At 37.9% G+C, this 16,603-nt stretch overlaps 1 protein-coding gene across 10 annotated transcripts in view; it reads left to right on the top strand.

Moving 5' to 3' along the window:
• The window catches only part of NCOA3 (nuclear receptor coactivator 3), a 98,451-nt gene that overhangs the window by 55,925 nt on the left and 25,923 nt on the right, over positions 1–16,603 (top strand). For 9 of the 10 annotated variants that reach the window (XM_037044236.1, XM_037044240.1, XM_037044239.1 and 6 more), the window contains 4 exons: positions 12,010–12,114; positions 13,141–13,313; positions 13,812–13,912; positions 15,971–16,145. In XM_037044236.1, the coding sequence (XP_036900131.1) occupies positions 12,029–12,114; positions 13,141–13,313; positions 13,812–13,912; positions 15,971–16,145 (535 nt within the window). In that variant the 5' untranslated portion in view covers positions 12,010–12,028. Of the gene's footprint in view, positions 1–3,551; positions 3,591–12,009; positions 12,115–13,140; positions 13,314–13,811; positions 13,913–15,970; positions 16,146–16,603 lie in introns of those variants that run through there. The other variant, XM_037044234.1, reaches the window with a different exon arrangement.

Below are 16,603 nucleotides of genomic sequence, written 5' to 3' on the forward strand. Positions count from 1 at the left end.
TCTCGTGCACCCCCTGCTGGGAACTGGTCTGCAACCCAGNATTTAAATTTGTTAATGTTATACTGGGGTTTATATAAACTGAAATCTTTCTTTGCTATTTTTACTTCACTGTGTTGAATTCTGGTTGGGTTAATCAGTTTTCTTGTCTAATTCATTGTGTGTGTTGTGTATAGTCTAGGAATTAATCCTATCTTGAGTTTTGGTTTAAGTATCCCATGTTAACCAAATCTCTTCAGAGTTTGGATAGTTGATGCTCAGATAATAGGTAATACTATCTATTTTTAATACTTTATTATATCTGAAGGGTTTCCACAACCATTTTGTTTTAATATTTTTGTCAGTTCTTTTTTTTTTTTTTAGATTTTATTCATTTATCTTTAGAGGGGATGGGAAGAAAAGAGAGGGAGAGAAATGTCAATGTATGGTTGCCTCTCATGCACCCCCTACTGGGAACTGGTCTGCAACCCAGGCCTGTGCCCTGATTGGGGATTGAACCATGATCCCTTAGTTCGAAGGCCTGTGTTCAATCCACTGAGCTACACCAGCCAGGGCTATTTTTGTCAGTTCTTTATCATTAAAAATCATAAACATTTTAAACTTTCAGTTTCATTTTATCGGGTAGTGAGTTTATCTTTAGATGTTGATGAATTTATTGGTCCTTTTTTCCCAGTTTTGTTTTCAAATACACTTGGGAATTTTAGTTTATAATTTGCAACTTGAGTGGGGAATGTATTTTTACTGTCTTTCTTTTGGTGCCCTCCATGTATGCCCCTCTCCCTGCCCCTAGCATTCATAGCTCCATTTTTGTTGATTTTACCCATTTCTACCATATCTTCAGCCTAGCTTCAGGATTTCGTTCTGAAGTGTTGATCAGCAGTATCAGAGATGTATGTGTATGTGACTCAGGTTTTGTACGTATTACCCTTTCTTCAACTACAGGTGACGACAGTTTGATATAATCATAACTAGCTATTAATAATTGCTTTTCTTCACCTTCCTTTCAGGACTTTTTTGTTCCGTTTCTACCTGTGAGTATTGCTTTGGTCCTGTTATCTATGCGTGATTTGGTTTCCTGACTGCTTTTGCTGGTTTCTGGTCTCGGAGCTCCATGGGTTCATGGGATCATCAGTTCATTGCCGTGTGTTTGCTCCGTGCTTTGGTCCAAAAACTTATTTGTTATATTCAAGCATGGCTGTGTGTTTCTAAATTAATAAAATTTTTAAAAAGTCATTGTGTTTGGAGCAAGGAGGGAGAGTGTGTTTGGTTGAAAGCAATAGTCTGCTTTTGTATTATCAGGAAGTCCTTTGTTCTTTTCATCTCGCAACGTGGCTTATTTTTTATACAGATGGTCCCGACTTGGTACAACTTAAATTTTTTTTTTACAACTCAAAATTTTTGATGATGCAAAAATGATAATGCATTCAGTAGAAATGTACTTTGAATTTTACATTTTGATCTTTCCCTGGGCCAGTGACATGTGGTATGATACTCCCTTGACATACTGGACAGTGGCAGTGAGCCTCAGTTCCCAGTCAGCCATTCTCCATCACGAGGGTGAACAACCGAGACTCTGCGGTGTATTTATTTTGTTAGATGATCGTGCCCAGTGGGAGGCTAAGTAATGTGTTCTGAGCCTGGTTAAGGTAGGCTAGGCTATGATGTTTGATAGGTTAAGTATATTCAATGTATTTTTGACTTAAGATACATTCAGTTTATAATGGTTATTTCAATTTCTGATGGGTTTATTGGGACATAACCCCACTGTAAGTTGATGAGCCGCTGTGTAGGTCTGCAGATAGTAGGTACTGAAATATTTGTTAAGTGAATGTAGAGCATCTTGGAGAAACCATAGTAGTTTCAAAACTTCATTCCCAACCTTCATCTAGTCCAGTGGTTCTCAGAGTGTGGTTCATGGGCCCTTGGGAGTCCTGAGAACCTTTTGTGGGGTCCACACAGTGAAAACTTTTTTGTGGCGTGTGTTGTTTGCCATTCTCATCCTGTTGATGTTTGCGCTGATGGTGCAGAAGCAGTGGTGCGTAAAGCTGCTGGCACCTTAGCTCTGGTTGTTTGCAAAAGGCTATTGAAACGGTCTTTCCTTTTACAAGTACATGTCTCTTTGAGGCTGGGTTTCTTTCTTATGTTTTAACCAAAGTAACATTGAAACAGATGGAGTGGAGAACTAGATGAGAATTAGGCTGTCCCTTATTCAAACATAAGATTTGTAAAAATGTGAAACAGTGCCACCTCTGTCTCTGAATTGTTTTATTTCAGAAAAGTTATTTTTCGTCAGATTGCTTATGTTAACATATAATGGGGTTATTATAAAATGAATTAGTATTTCAAATGTTTTCTAAGTTTTAGTTTATAATATGGTAAATGTTGACAGATACAATTTGGGGTTCTCATTTTTTAAGAAGTGAAGGAATCTTTTTTTTTTATTAAATATTTATCTTTAGAGGGGAAAGGAAAGAGAGAGGAAGGAAACATCAATGTATGGTTGCTTCTTGTGCATCCCCTGCAGGGAACTGGCCCCTGCTGGAAACTGGCCTGCAACCCAAGCATGTGCCCTGACTGGGAATCGAACCACGATCGTCTGGTTCGCAGGCCCGTGCTCAATCCACTGAGCTACACCAGTCAGGGCTAGAAGTAAAGGAATCTTGATATCAAAAAGGTTGAGAAACGCTGAAGTAGTAAATTTGGTTGGAACTGTAGAAGCATTTGATGTAAACCTTTCACCTTGGTGTATGTATTTGTTGCCTGTAGTGCATCCGGTTCCTGCTATACGGCTGTCTCTGATCTGTCCTGCTTAAACATGAGAGAGACCTGAGAAAACCCAGTAAAGTGTAGCCAATTTCAAGGACATGTAGTTGTCCTTGCCCTGAATCTCTCTAAGAACCAAATTAACTGCAGTTGGTTAAGACTTAGCCTATATAACATTATGCACTATGTTGGTACTCATTTGTTCTTGCTTGTGAATTACCTATTACTTTTCAGAGGAGACCATAGTGCATTTTGTGATTCTGTACTTACAAGATCAGCGTTTTTCAACTGGTATGCTGCAAGGGTTTTTAAAACATGCAGTACCTGACTATTTAGTCAGGGGCACTGACCTCTTTTCCCTTAGTTGTCAAATTTTTTTAAAAAAATGGCAACAGCCAACATAGCAACAGCTGTCTGGTGTGAATGCCCTGTGTTGAACCATAAATATATAGGTCATATAATGGAATTGTATTTTACTGGTCACATCACATAATAAGGTTCCATCTGATTGGTTAATTCTTGGTACCAGCTTCTTGTATGTAAGAAATCCTTATATACAAGTATAGGCACCTGATTTTTTATCTTCACCTGAGGACATTTTTAATGGCTTTTAGAGAGGGAGAGGGGAAGGGTGAAAGTTCAGGGGGAAGAGGGAGAGAGCGATATATCAGTGTGAGAGAGAAACATCAATTGGTTGCCTCCTGTAGGTGCCCTGACCAGGAATTGAACCTGTGTGACCTTTTGGGTCATGGGACAACCTCCAGCCAACTGAGCCACACCGGCCAGGGCGGCACCTCATGTTTTTAAAAAGTCTCTGTGGAGTAAAAAGGGTAGGTAATACCATTATTTTTCCTGTTTATTGTAAATTAATAAAAATTATACCTCTTTTTGTCAGATTATCAAAATACATTTTTGGTGTACTGCAGAATTTTAGTCATTAGTTTATTTGTACCATGAGATGAAAAAGGTTGAAAATTGCTGTAGTAGATTATTGATCTTGACTCTGCATCATCAGCTCATTTAAGGCAAAAACCGTTTGTTTGTTTTGATTAGCAGTTCATCTCAAGCACATGGCATAGGGAGTTTGACCTCCTTTGACTATGTGGACAATACTCAGTATGTTGAATAGTGACCACTCTTTAAAACAAACAAACAAAAAAACCAAACAAAACCCCCTTTTTCCAGTTTTATTTAGAAATAATTGATGTGTTATTGCGTAAGTTTATGGCATACATCATGATGGTTTGATTTACATATATTGTAAAATGGTTACTACAGTAGATTCAGTTAACAACCATCTCATATAAATGTCATAAAAACAGTTTTTTTTTCTCTGTGATGAGAAATCTTAGGATTTACTCTCTTCACAACATTCCTGTGTGTCATACAGAAGTGTTTACTATACTCATCTACGGTATGTTACATTGCTACTGATTGACCACTCTTAAGGTGCTTGCTCAACTGGGTTTTGATTTTAACCAGTTTAGTTGTATGAGTGATTTCATAAGAGTTCATAATTAAATTTTTGCTTTGGATGTTCTCTAGCAATAATGATGTGCACCCAGTTTCATTTCCTAGACATGCATAGGTAGGTTTTATGAAGTACAGAAAGAAGCTCTTTAAAGTCGTGAATCATGAAATTGACCTTTGAAAAGTAACAACAATAAAAAAAAACCAACCTATTTTATTTTAAGTTATTTGGGTGATACTCTTTTTGTCCTATTTCTCAGTATTTTGTGTTCTTGCCCTTTTGCGACTTCCTCCATGGAACAATTGTGTCCTAGAGGCATAGATTTTTAGTTCCACTTGGTGTAGTAGCTATATTTTGAGGGGACTAGGGAGTCAGTTGAGGTTATTAAGTTCATATTAGACTCTGATGCTTTTTAACATTTCTGCTGGTGGTACCCCACTCTCCAGTAATTGAGGTTAAGAAGTGCCTTTTAATTTTTTTAGACTTTGTTATATATATGTTCTCAGTCATCATATGTATCATTGTGATCTTGAAACCAGTAATGACTTTTGGAGATTTATTTGAAGAGAGAAATTCTGTTTCCAGGCATGTAACTTCTAGGGAGATGGAAACATTATTTTAAAGAAGGATTAATTTGAATTTAAAGTTATTTAGGCTAGGAGTAGAATTAGAGTTGGTGAAGAGTAACAAGCTGCGAGGTCAGAAAAAGTAAAAAAACAACAACCCCAAAATAAAACCCAGTGGAAACAGCAAGAAAAGAGCCACAGACTAACCTGAAGTAAAGATGATGACCCACTCAGGAAGTCTTCTGAGTCAGACATGCCGTGTCTGCCTTGCTGAGTTAGAGACCATCTGCTCCAGCCCCTTTGCTTTTAGAGAAGGGAATCTTGCTAAGATGTGTTTTCCTTTGATACATTATACTTTCTCTTCCACTCTCAGTATCTTTTCTTTGAAAAATTATTCAAAGTGCTTTAATTAGCTTAACATTTCCACACTGTTAATTTTTGTAATGTTCGTGTCACAAGTTAAACCCATTGTAGCTTCTTTATGTTTTTGATACTGGCAGGCAGACTAATTTCAGTAGTTTCAGGGTAGTGTCTTGTTATTCTACGTTTTTCACCCTGCAGGCCCTCCAGTATAGGAGTAGCTGTTTGAAGGTGCTCCGTGGTTACCATTCCCGGTATCACTTCATTCACTGCTTGCTCAGTGCCGCTTTCTGTAGCAGTGGTGCTGCTCGCTGCCACTTGGTGGCTGGTGTTGATTGCTCGTAAGTTCTAACATTTTTTCTCATGTCTTTCTCCTCTGAGGCAGATAGAAAGAAGGATTAGGAGAGAGTGAGTCACATGTTGTGATCATCTCTCCTTTACATCTTATTGCTTATTAATTGCCTTTACATCAGATTTTATTTCTGCTCTGCACACTCAACACCCGGAACTCCTCACTGCTTAATGTAGTGCTTTGCCATGTGCCTCAGGGGCCTAAAAACTTTGTTTTTCTCTTCCCCTCTTTCTCTGTTACTTCTCTTTTCATTAGGTGTCAAGGGACAACCTTAGGCATAAACAGTACTTTTGGTGTAGAGATATTATGTCTATCAAAGAAAAATTAAGTCACAAATCTAGATGCAAAAGGAGATCGTGAGGGAGAACGAGCAGTGTACCTAGTGCCTTTGAAGGTGCTTGGGTGACCTCTTCCAGGTCTTCTAGACTGTGCCTCCTTGTTCTTTATGCCTTAAGATCTTCATCTCAAGAACACATGTATTTATGGCAGTAGTTTTCTATTTTCATGAGAATATGTTGACTTCTAGCGTAGCTCACTACACTTTTTCAGTGGGAAACTTTTTTGAATTCTAATCAGTTATCTGTATGTTGAGGTTAGTCTGCATAGTCCTGGCTGATTTATTTGTGTGAATCTTTTTAATTTGTTGCCATACGGGATATTTGTAGCTATTTGTTTTTCAAATGAGAGCAAAATTAGTGCTGCTGAGCATTCATCATTGTTCTTGGTGTGGCGTACTTCCGAGGGGTCACCATTATTCCCTATGATTGTTTTGTATGGCTTTTCATCCTTAACAAATAAACATATGAATTTGTGAGGTGTAATTATACCCAGTCTTTACAGGTGATAAGCTTTTTACGGGTGACCAAAGTTTACCTTTTAGTGGAAGTGAGATTCAGCTCTCAAGCCTGATTCCAACAATCTCCACTATTTTTTTATTGTATCATAGTCCGTCAACTGAAGGGCTCAAACCCTTGAGTTTTGTTTTGATAGCTCGAAGCCTCTACGGTTTTGGGAACGGGAGTACCCACGTGAAAATGACATGTCAGAAAGAAGCAAAAACGTTCTACAAAGTATTTATTTCCCCCACCTCCTGCCAAATCTGTGTATTTTAGGAAGTTTGTAGAGTTGGTCTAAAGCACAGCTAATAGGATTGGAAGGAGGAGAATGGGAGATGGAAAAAGGAGCGAGGGCAGGGGAATAGTGGTGGGAGTAAAAGAGAAAGGAAGGACTTTGTAATAAAAGTCTCACACACATTTTTATAACGGATTAGAGTTTATATGAGGAAAGTGGAGACAGAAAGGTGAAGAGGAGTGGAGTGTGATATTGTAAAACGTTGTAATTGAAGTCTGAAAAGTGATTAGGACAAAGAAGGGGAAACTTCCATTGGGAGAGTCAGGAATGCTCCAGCAGAGGCGACAGTTCAGCTTGGTTGGAAGGATGAGTTAGGAGTATTCTACGTGGAAGAGGGATGAAGGGGGACTTTAAGAGAAATTAAGGATTTAATGTAAAAACAATAGGAAATGTTTCAGCGATCGTCCTTTGTCAAAAGTTTCGCTCAGCTAGGTCATTTGAGTGGCTGCTGATGGTGGTGATGAGGAGGAAGTATGACTGAGAATTTGTTGTTTAGAATGAAGCTGAAATCAGGCTTATGAAGCTTACGTTTAGGTCTGTTTTCATGTATAAGAGAGATTCAGTGCATAAAATTGTAGGAGCCAGTGTAACCTTTAAAACAACTAAAGAATTACACAGCTAGTTAGTATGCTGTCAGGAGAGGGTAGTACGATTTGGATGAAATTGACTTGCCTAACTGTCTCTGCACAATGTGTGTGTGACCTTCAACTCTGTTGTGTATGGAGGGGCTGCACAGTCTCTTGGCGCAAGCTTCCAGTGGCAACCAACACCTCCTGTCTTGGCTAATTGGTGTGCCCAGCTCTGGCACCAGCGCCTCTGGAGAGTTTGTGTTTGAGTTCAACTTCATCAGATTTAAGCTGGAGCGTAAATGTGAAGGGCCTTTGGGGTCAGCCTGTTGATTGAGAATGAAAAGGCAGACATACAAAAGGAGTGGAGGGAGTGAGACCTTGTGGCTAAAGTGGCTGTTAATGTTCATCTGGATGTTTTTCAGCTCAACTTATGTCTTAAAAACAGGACATTTTACTTTGTGCTCTCTGGTAGCTCCTTTCCAAATTTACTGGCATTATAAACTATAATAGATATAGTTTACATGTATAATATATAGATAGAGGAAGAGAAATGACCAAGACCTGAGACTATCGCATTTTCTGGCATATGTCTGCACCAAGGTAGTTTATTATAGACACCCTTTTATATACTTTTTCTCTTTTTTAAAAAAACTGTAGGTTGGTAGGTTTCCTATCAGACGTGTTCCCATGCACTTTATTACATTGCGTTCATTTGAAACACTTACCAAGTTATTTTATAATCATTTATACATTTTCCTCTTCTGCTAGCCTGTGAGTTTTGGTAGTGTGAGATGTCATTCATTTGTTTTCTGGATCTAAAATGGCTTTGGGCCTGTAAATGTTTGAAAGGAATTAAATTGAAAAGGGGATTGCATTAGGTAGTTTGTACTTTATCCTACTAAGCATAACAGGTTATCAACAACAAAACAAAAGGGTAATGCCAATTAGTTTTCATTTAATAATTTCCCCCTTTCCCTTCCTCGTCTCTTTTCAGCTCTTGTTCTTTTCCCCAGGGTAGAATTAGAACCTATGTAGGACGTATTCACTGGGGGACAGAGCGTTCACAGTGGTTCCGTGTTTGTGGACTTGTCTCTCCCCTCGCCTGCCCTGTACCCTGAGAATACGCAGACTGTATGTATTTTGTTCAGTTCTTTCCACCGTGGTGCTGGTTCTCTCGGAATTACACAATGGGTTGAAATAAAACCTTTGATATTTTAGAAAATATAATCTTGTAGGATTAAACATTTAGACTAACTACTGGTGACTATATACTACAGTGGCTTGAGTAAGAGTGTCAAGTTGAGTTTTGGGCAGTGCTTTTATGTACAAATGTCTCAATTTTTTTCAAGGGCAATTTTTTGTTCTAATTGGCTTGAGCAGTATCTGCTTTTATATAGTACTTCAAGCAGTTCTTGTGAATCGAAGTGCCCACTGAGCTAAAGCCATCCCCAAGCAGTTCTTAATAAATCAAATCTACAGTTTGAAAAAATTTGTTGAGTTACTGTGATTCTCAGGAGACACCCAGAGAGACACCCTAATTCACATATTAATCATATCTTGTGTAAGGCAGGGAAACAAGGCTGACCAATAAACTACATTACTGGTGGGATAGTCAGAATTTTCTCAGCCCGAGCATTTACTCTTGCAAAATCCAAGAATAAAAATACTCGACAGACTCTTTGAGAGTACAGTTTGTGCTTTTCTGATCTCAAGTTTTTTTTCTGGCTGTATAAGCCACTGGCTGTTCGTCATCTCGGGTGGAAATCAGGACCATGATTAATTAGACCATATCAGAGGCATTTTATTTGGTGACTTGTAATGATTAGTTTTTAGGGGCGTGAAGGGAGTTGTAGCATTTAGCACCTGCTGAGCTCTGGAGCATTTCTGTGCCTCTGTCCCTGACCCCGCATGCTCTTAACCAAGGATGTAGTGGCTTTCCAGTGCTCCTACTGATCAGCCCAGAAGTTTTCTGGTTAACTGGTTGGAGATGGGGCAATTCAACAGTATAAATGGTTAAATGATGAGATAAAATGCCCAAGAAATGTTTGATACATATGTATTTTATTGGCTATGGAGTTTGAAGATACTGTAGTCTCAGCTCTGTCAGCGCATATCTGTGTGCGATCTAGTGAAGAGTTATGGAGCGATTTCTGTACAACGGGAAGGATAAGAAGTACCTTGGAGAGCCACTGTGAGAAACTACAAAAAAATAGGTGATATGCACAGCACCATAGTCACAAAAGTTATATCCTTACTAATTTAGAAAAAGTAAAATATTTTAGTTGGTCTCTGTACCGACGGAGATTTCCCAGGTAACCCGCCTCTTCCCCGTTTTGGTGTGGTGTGGCTTTTCCTAGGCCCCCACCAAATGGCTTTCTGCTTGCCCAGTGACACTGGCATCGTTGATTATTGCCTTTCCCTTTGGACAGGGAGTAAGTGCTTCCTGTATCCTTGTCTATCTGGCTGGTTTGTTGTACACAATCAGAATTTCCCCCCAGTCTTAACCTTGAATAACCAAAAGGAAAGCTAGTTACAGCTGCTAAGCCATATATAACATTTTCATAGCTTTTGAACTGACCAGTGTAATTCTTTGCTGCTTTTTAGCTTGAATTAAAGCTCAGGGATGTTCATTTTCTAGCAGTTTGTTTTATTTTGTTCTTGTCTAAGCTTAAACATGTACGATAGCTTGGTTGTTTCATATAGGAAAGGCCTATGGTATTTATGTGAGAAATTCTGTTCAGTTGCTGTAGGATTCTTGCTTGTGTAAAATCTGATTTGTCCTAGATGTGCTTCTGATTTTTTCCAAATTATATAGACATGGGTAAAATTATATTTTGATGGCATTGAAAGTTATTCTAAATTTTAGCTATTCTGTACTTGCAGTAATTGCATAGAATATCTTGCATAACTTTATAGTTGATCTTCCATATCTGTGAGTTTTGTGTCCAGCAGCATTTTTGATCCGTGGTTGGGAATCTGTGGATACAGACTGTTTGCACTGTTCTATGCCATTTTATATAAGGGATTTGAACACCCATGGATTTTGATGTCTGAGGGGGGTCCTGGGATCCATCTCCATGGATACTGAAGGATGACTGTAAAGTTATTGTGTGTTTTCATATTCATGTATTTAAGTGGTCTAGCATAGAACTCTTTAGAAATATTTCACACAAAGAAAATAATTGTAAAAATGGCTGAAAGATCTGCACAGTTGACTTCATATTGAATACATTTGGGCCTTTGGGTTCTGATTCAATGAAAAGTCTACTGTAGTCATTTTCTGTGTTAGGAGCTTGAGACTGTTCTGGGATTGGATTGCATTCTGAGTATGCTTTAAAATCATAACATTAAGGTACTATTAATCAGTTATTTTAACTTCTTTTTCTCTTCTTTATTTTAATTTATGTTGTGAGGGAAGAAAAATACCAAGTGTGGAAAACATCTCAGTATTTCAGCCTTTATATTTATTTCATACCTATATCATCTGTTAAGACAGTGGCATAATCTAGGACTCCTGATTACTGATTGTGTGATTTTGATTTTTTTTCAAAGCTATGTATTTTAAGTTTGATCATCATCATGTATGAAATTTTACATTTTTATTTCATTTCCCTTCTTGGTAGTATTGTGCCACCTAGTGGAAATTTGTGTCCCTTAGTGTATGTCTCAGAATATAGATGGAATGCAAGACGTATTATAACATGTTCAGAAAACATAGTTTGGAATGTTTGAACTTCTTGGTTGACTTGGAATTTTTTAAAATAATGATTGCTTTTCTATACAAGAGTTTAGGACAAATAAAACTCTTACAAAGTGAACGTTTAGTAGGTTTAGTTGATGTCCTACAATTATGAGCTCCTCGGTGTTAAAATGTTTCTTTTTTCAACAAGAACTACCTTACAGTTATTTTCTTTGTTAGTGAAACTTTAATCAAAGCATATTAGCATAGCAGTTAATATTAAAATAATTGTTGCTTTATGAATCTTGTCAAAATCCCTCCTTTCACCTGGAGTTTTATTGTTGTACGTCTAGACAGAATGTAGTGTAGTTTACATGTTACTTACCAATCTTGGTTTATTTTGAAGTAACACGAGAAAAACATCCTGGATGATAAATATTAAACAATCTAAAGAAGAAAAATGGGCTGCCTTGAAAATAATCTGAAATAAATTAGACTTTTATCATTTGAATACTTCTTACCAAATGATGAGCTCTTATTTGTGTTTACTTGGGTATAAATAAAATTAGGGTGGTTTTTAAAAAAAGATTTTATTTATTTATTTTAGAGAAAGGTGAAGGGAAAGAGAAAGAGAGGGAATAAAACATCAATGTGTGATTGCCTCTCACACCCCCCTACTGGGGACCTGGCCTGCAACCCAGGCATGTGCCCTGACTGGGAATTGAACCTGTAACACTTTGATTCGCAGTCTCGCGCTCAGTCCACTGAGCTACACCAGCCAGGGCTAAAATTAGGGTTTTATCAGTCAAAGAGTTGGTGTTCTCTTTGTCTTTTTAAGTAAATAGGAAGAAGATGACTAATTCTTTGTGAGCTGTTCAGTGTCCACATTTTTAGTAGCACTTGAGGAACACTTCTGTCTTGGGGTTGGATATTCTGTGTAGTCAGACTGGAATATGAACTCTGAGGGTATCTGCAGAATACTGATTTATTATAGAGAATATTGGGAATTATCTAACTAGTTAGGAAAAGTAGTTCTGAATTACGTGATATAAATTACTCAGACATATAGTACCTTCATAGAGTCACATATTTTATGAGGTTTTTGTCTTATTTTCTTTTAGTTGCTGATGTACATTCACAATGAGTGGATTAGGAGAAAACCCCTTGGATCCACTGGTCCCTGATTCACGGAAACGCAAATTGCCATGTGACGCCCCAGGACAAGGGTAGGCATTCTATTTTCTGCCGTTTCACCAAGATCTCTTCCTCTTGCCCTTACTTTTTTGGTTTAAAGATATCAATCCAATTTTCTATTATTTACATTCACTGGGAATTTTCTAAAAATATTTTTTAAAGATTTTATTTATTTATTTTTAGAGGGGAAAGGAAGGAGAGAGAGAGAAATATCAATGTATGGTTGCCTCTGGTGTGTCCCCTGCCGGGAACTGGCCTGCAACCCAGCATGTGCCCTGACTGGGAATCGAACCGTGATCGTGTGATTCGCAGGCCCGTGCTCAATTCACTGAGCTACACCAGCCAGGGCTCTCTGGGAATTTTTTTGTTTGTTTTTGTCTTGCTTTACATACTTTTGTTTTGCTTTGTATAAGTAGAGGGATACAATGATGATATGGATATCATTATGATGTGATTGGAGCTTTGTTGCTGATTTAGATTTAGATAGAAGCGAGAATATCACACTAACAGTGCAGTTCTGTAAGAAGCATTTCTCAACAGAAGAGGTAGGAATTGGGAATAGATAACCAAGATTATTATAAATAAGGATTTTTCATATCTTTTAAGAACATATTATAAGTTTATATTTTGGCATTTGTGAGGCTTAATCATTCTTTTCCTGAATGAAGTTAGAAGATTAAAAAAATAGAAGTAAAACACTGAATTTTATGGAGAGATACTCTGTAGCCATTTTAGTATTTGCCAAGGTTAATATAATTTGAATTTTAATGTGATAGTTACAAAATACAATCTAGAGTTTATAATAAAATTTCATTATTAATACTTATCCCCAATTTCCAGATGATGAAAGTGAGGTTAACTCTGCCCAAGGCCACTGTGTGAATTTAGGTTTGCATGAATTTCTGCTGTACTGCACTACCTCTCCAAGACAATGTTTTCATTGGCTGAATTTAGTTTATTTACATACGAAGATAATGGTGTTGTATAGGGGCTAATTCTTTGAACCACTCTTTCATGATGGATATATTCATGGCCATCCCCCCCCCCCTTCTTCATAGTCTTACCTGCAGTGGTGAAAAGTGGAGACGGGAGCAGGAGAGTAAATATATTGAAGAACTGGCTGAACTGATATCTGCTAATCTTAGTGATATTGACAACTTCAATGTCAAACCAGATAAGTGTGCAATTTTAAAGGAAACAGTAAGACAGATTCGACAAATAAAAGAACAAGGTAATACAAAGTAAGAAAAAGACTCAAGTCTTTTAGAAGGAACTTGTTAACTGTATTTACATTTGTCTTTTTGCTACCTTGTTGCTTAGGTGGGGGCTACTACTAATTGAGGCTAGCTTCTATGGGACCTGGACAAATGAGTTGACCAGCTTTACTCTTTAGGAAACTGTTACCAAGGAGGATTGGAAGAAGGCCAGTGTTGCTCATTGTATCAAATGTTGGATCTTTTTCAGGAAGCCATGGGACAGTGGTCCATTGAGTAGTGAAAGAATATTTAGGATATATTTATCTGCTGCCCTCCTGGGTGACTCTGAAGTTTAATTTTAACATTTAAAAGTTGTAGCATTGTCTATCAGGAACTATTACTGATAAGGAAATAATTGTGTGTGTGCATAGGCATGCGTGTGTGCATTTCTCTGCTCTGGGGACTGTTTGAAGGTGAATTTAATCTATCACTGGTATATGTGGTATTTGTAGTACTGCTTTCTGTCTTTTTAGGAAAAGCTATTTCCAATGATGATGATGTTCAGAAAGCTGATGTATCTTCTACAGGACAAGGGGTTATTGATAAAGACTCCTTAGGACCACTTTTACTTCAGGCAAGTATATGGCTTTAGCTGTCCAGTAAGCTGTGTTGCTTTTTTAAAAATTGTTGAAATTTTGTTTAGGTAATAAGAACAGAAAGACATATTTCTTTTTATGACATGGAACTCAGCATTTTGAGTATGATGATCAAATACTCTTTATTTTTACAAAATAGGTAACTCAGGAGGTTTGCGGGGGGAGGGAGTGCCCCTTATAAAAGGTAGTTGCAGACTGAGAAAGCAGACAGGAGAAGGAAGGTTGCACGTAGTGTCAGAGGTAATGTTTGGGCACCTTGTACCTCAGACTCTGTGCGTTGTTGCGTGATTGATCACGTAGCATGCTACATACAGTTTTATGTTCTTGAGGAATTTTAGACTTTAATAGAAACTTCAATTACAGTTTATAGTCAGTATTATTTTGTATTAGTTTCATGAGTATAGCATAGTGGTTAGACAATATACTTTACAAAACGTTCCCCCTAGTATTACCCACCTAACACTGCCGTTTACAATATTGTTGATTTATTTCCTGTGCTGTACTTTATATCCCCATAACTTTTGTAACTGCCAATCTGTACTTCTCAATTCCTTCACCTTCTTCACTAACCTCCCTTCTGGCAGGAGTTTTTAAGACATAGTGTGCGCTGTTTTCTAGGTAGTTGTCTTACACAGATATGGCTAACTTACAGCACTTACATAGTGTCTCTCTTACTTGAAGTCAGGGCCTGAAGCCCTGCATAAAGTTCACTTTTCAACTTTTTTGTTTCACCTAGTTTGTTCCAGCTACTTGTTAGTTAATCAGTTCATTTCTCTTTGTAAATTTTCATTAAGGAATAGTATAGTTCCTATAGCTTGACCTGGTATCAAATGGACAAATGGGAGGTGTTAAGGGTGGTTGTTTTTTATTTTTTAAAAAGCTTTGAAGACATACTTCTTCAAAAATCAGGTTAAACATTAATTGATTTTATGTTGACAGATTTGTCTTTATTTTTTGAAATTGTCCTTCTTTATTTTTTTAAGTGCTCACCTGAGGTTACACTTACTGATTTTAGAGGGAGAGGAAAGGGTGTGGGGGGGGTGGGAAGTGAGAGGGGAGAGAGAGAAATAGAGAAACATTGATGTGAGAGAGAAACAGCGATGTGGAAAACATTGGTGGCCTCTCATATGTGTTCCAAGTGGGGATTGAACCCACAGCCTAGTATGTTCCCTGACCAGGAATCAAACCCACAACCTTTTGGTGTATGGGATGATGCTCCAACCAACGGAGCCACCTGGCCAGGGCTGTCTTTTTATTTTATATATATATATGTATTTAAAAATTTATTTATCTTTAGAGGGGGGAAGGGAAGGAGAGAGGGAGAGAAACATCAATGTATGGTTGTTTCTCGTTCATCCCCTGCTGGGAACTAGCCTGCAACTCAGGCATGTGCCCTGACTGGGAATCGAACCAGTGACCTTTTGGTCTACAGGCCCGTGCTCAATCCACTGAGCTATACCAGCCAGGTATTTTTTATAGAGTCCTGTAGTAATGGTGCTAAAGTTAGTAGATTTTGGTGCCTGATAGTTGTTTGCAGTGAATGTTACATCAACAGTAGTTTTTAAAAATTCTACTTAGTACCAGGGCTGGTGTTTTAGTCTGCTAAGGCTACTGTAATAAAATACCCCAGATTGGGTGGATTAAAACAGCAGAAATTTATTTCTTATAATTTTGGCGATTGGAAATCCAAGATCAAGGGTGTGAGCAGGCTTTTTTTTTCTTCCTTGGCTTGTGTAGATGGCTGCCTTCTCAGTGTGTTCATGGGTGCATACCCTGGGGGGAGGAGGGTGTGTGTGTGTGTGTGTGTGTTTCTCTCTTTCTCTGTCTCCCTCTCCCTGCTTCCCCCCTGCCCCTTCCTCCTTGTAAGGACACCAGCTATACTGGTTTAGAGTCCTACCCTTAGGACTTCATTTAACCTTAATTACCTCCTGAAAGAAAGCCTTGTCTTCATTGTGGGTTAGGGGGTTTAACATGTGAATTTTGGTAGGGATATAGCACAGTCTGTAATAATTCAATATTAATGTATCCTACTTTAGGCATTGGATGGTTTCCTGTTTGTGGTGAATCGCGATGGAAACATTGTATTTGTGTCAGAAAATGTCACACAGTACCTGCAATATAAGCAAGAAGACCTGGTTAACACAAGTGTCTACAATATCTTGCATGAAGAAGACAGAAAGGATTTCCTTAAAAACTTACCAAAATCTACAGGTAGGCCTTCAATGTTCATTTTCTTAATAAGTTGAAAAATTTTTTCATGTCTTAGAAAATTGAATGTACCTTTTAGGAAGCCAAGTGATTAAATTTGCGTAGAAAGGCAAATGCTTAATAGCAAAATTTTCGGATATTACTTTGGTGAGTTTAGAATATGGCATGCCGCATACCATTTGGTGACCTAATTTCATATGGCCAGAATATACAGTGAGTGCTGTTTCAGTTGAGATTACTCGGTGCTTTATGTGTAGTAGTCTCCCCTTATTCTCAGGGGATATGTTCCAAGAACCCCAGTGGATGCCTGCAACTGGATAGTACCAAACCTTATATATACTACGCTTTCTTTCCATACATGCACACATACCTTTTTTACTTAAAGGAAGCATTTTATTATTATTTTTTATCCTCACCCAAGGACTCTTTTTGAAATTGCTTTTAGAGAGAGAGGATGGGGA

Source organism: Sturnira hondurensis, unplaced genomic scaffold (genome assembly GCF_014824575.4).
Source record: "Sturnira hondurensis isolate 20B ecotype Veracruz unplaced genomic scaffold, ASM1482457v3 Scaffold0004136, whole genome shotgun sequence".
Lineage (NCBI taxonomy): Eukaryota > Metazoa > Chordata > Mammalia > Chiroptera > Phyllostomidae > Sturnira > Sturnira hondurensis.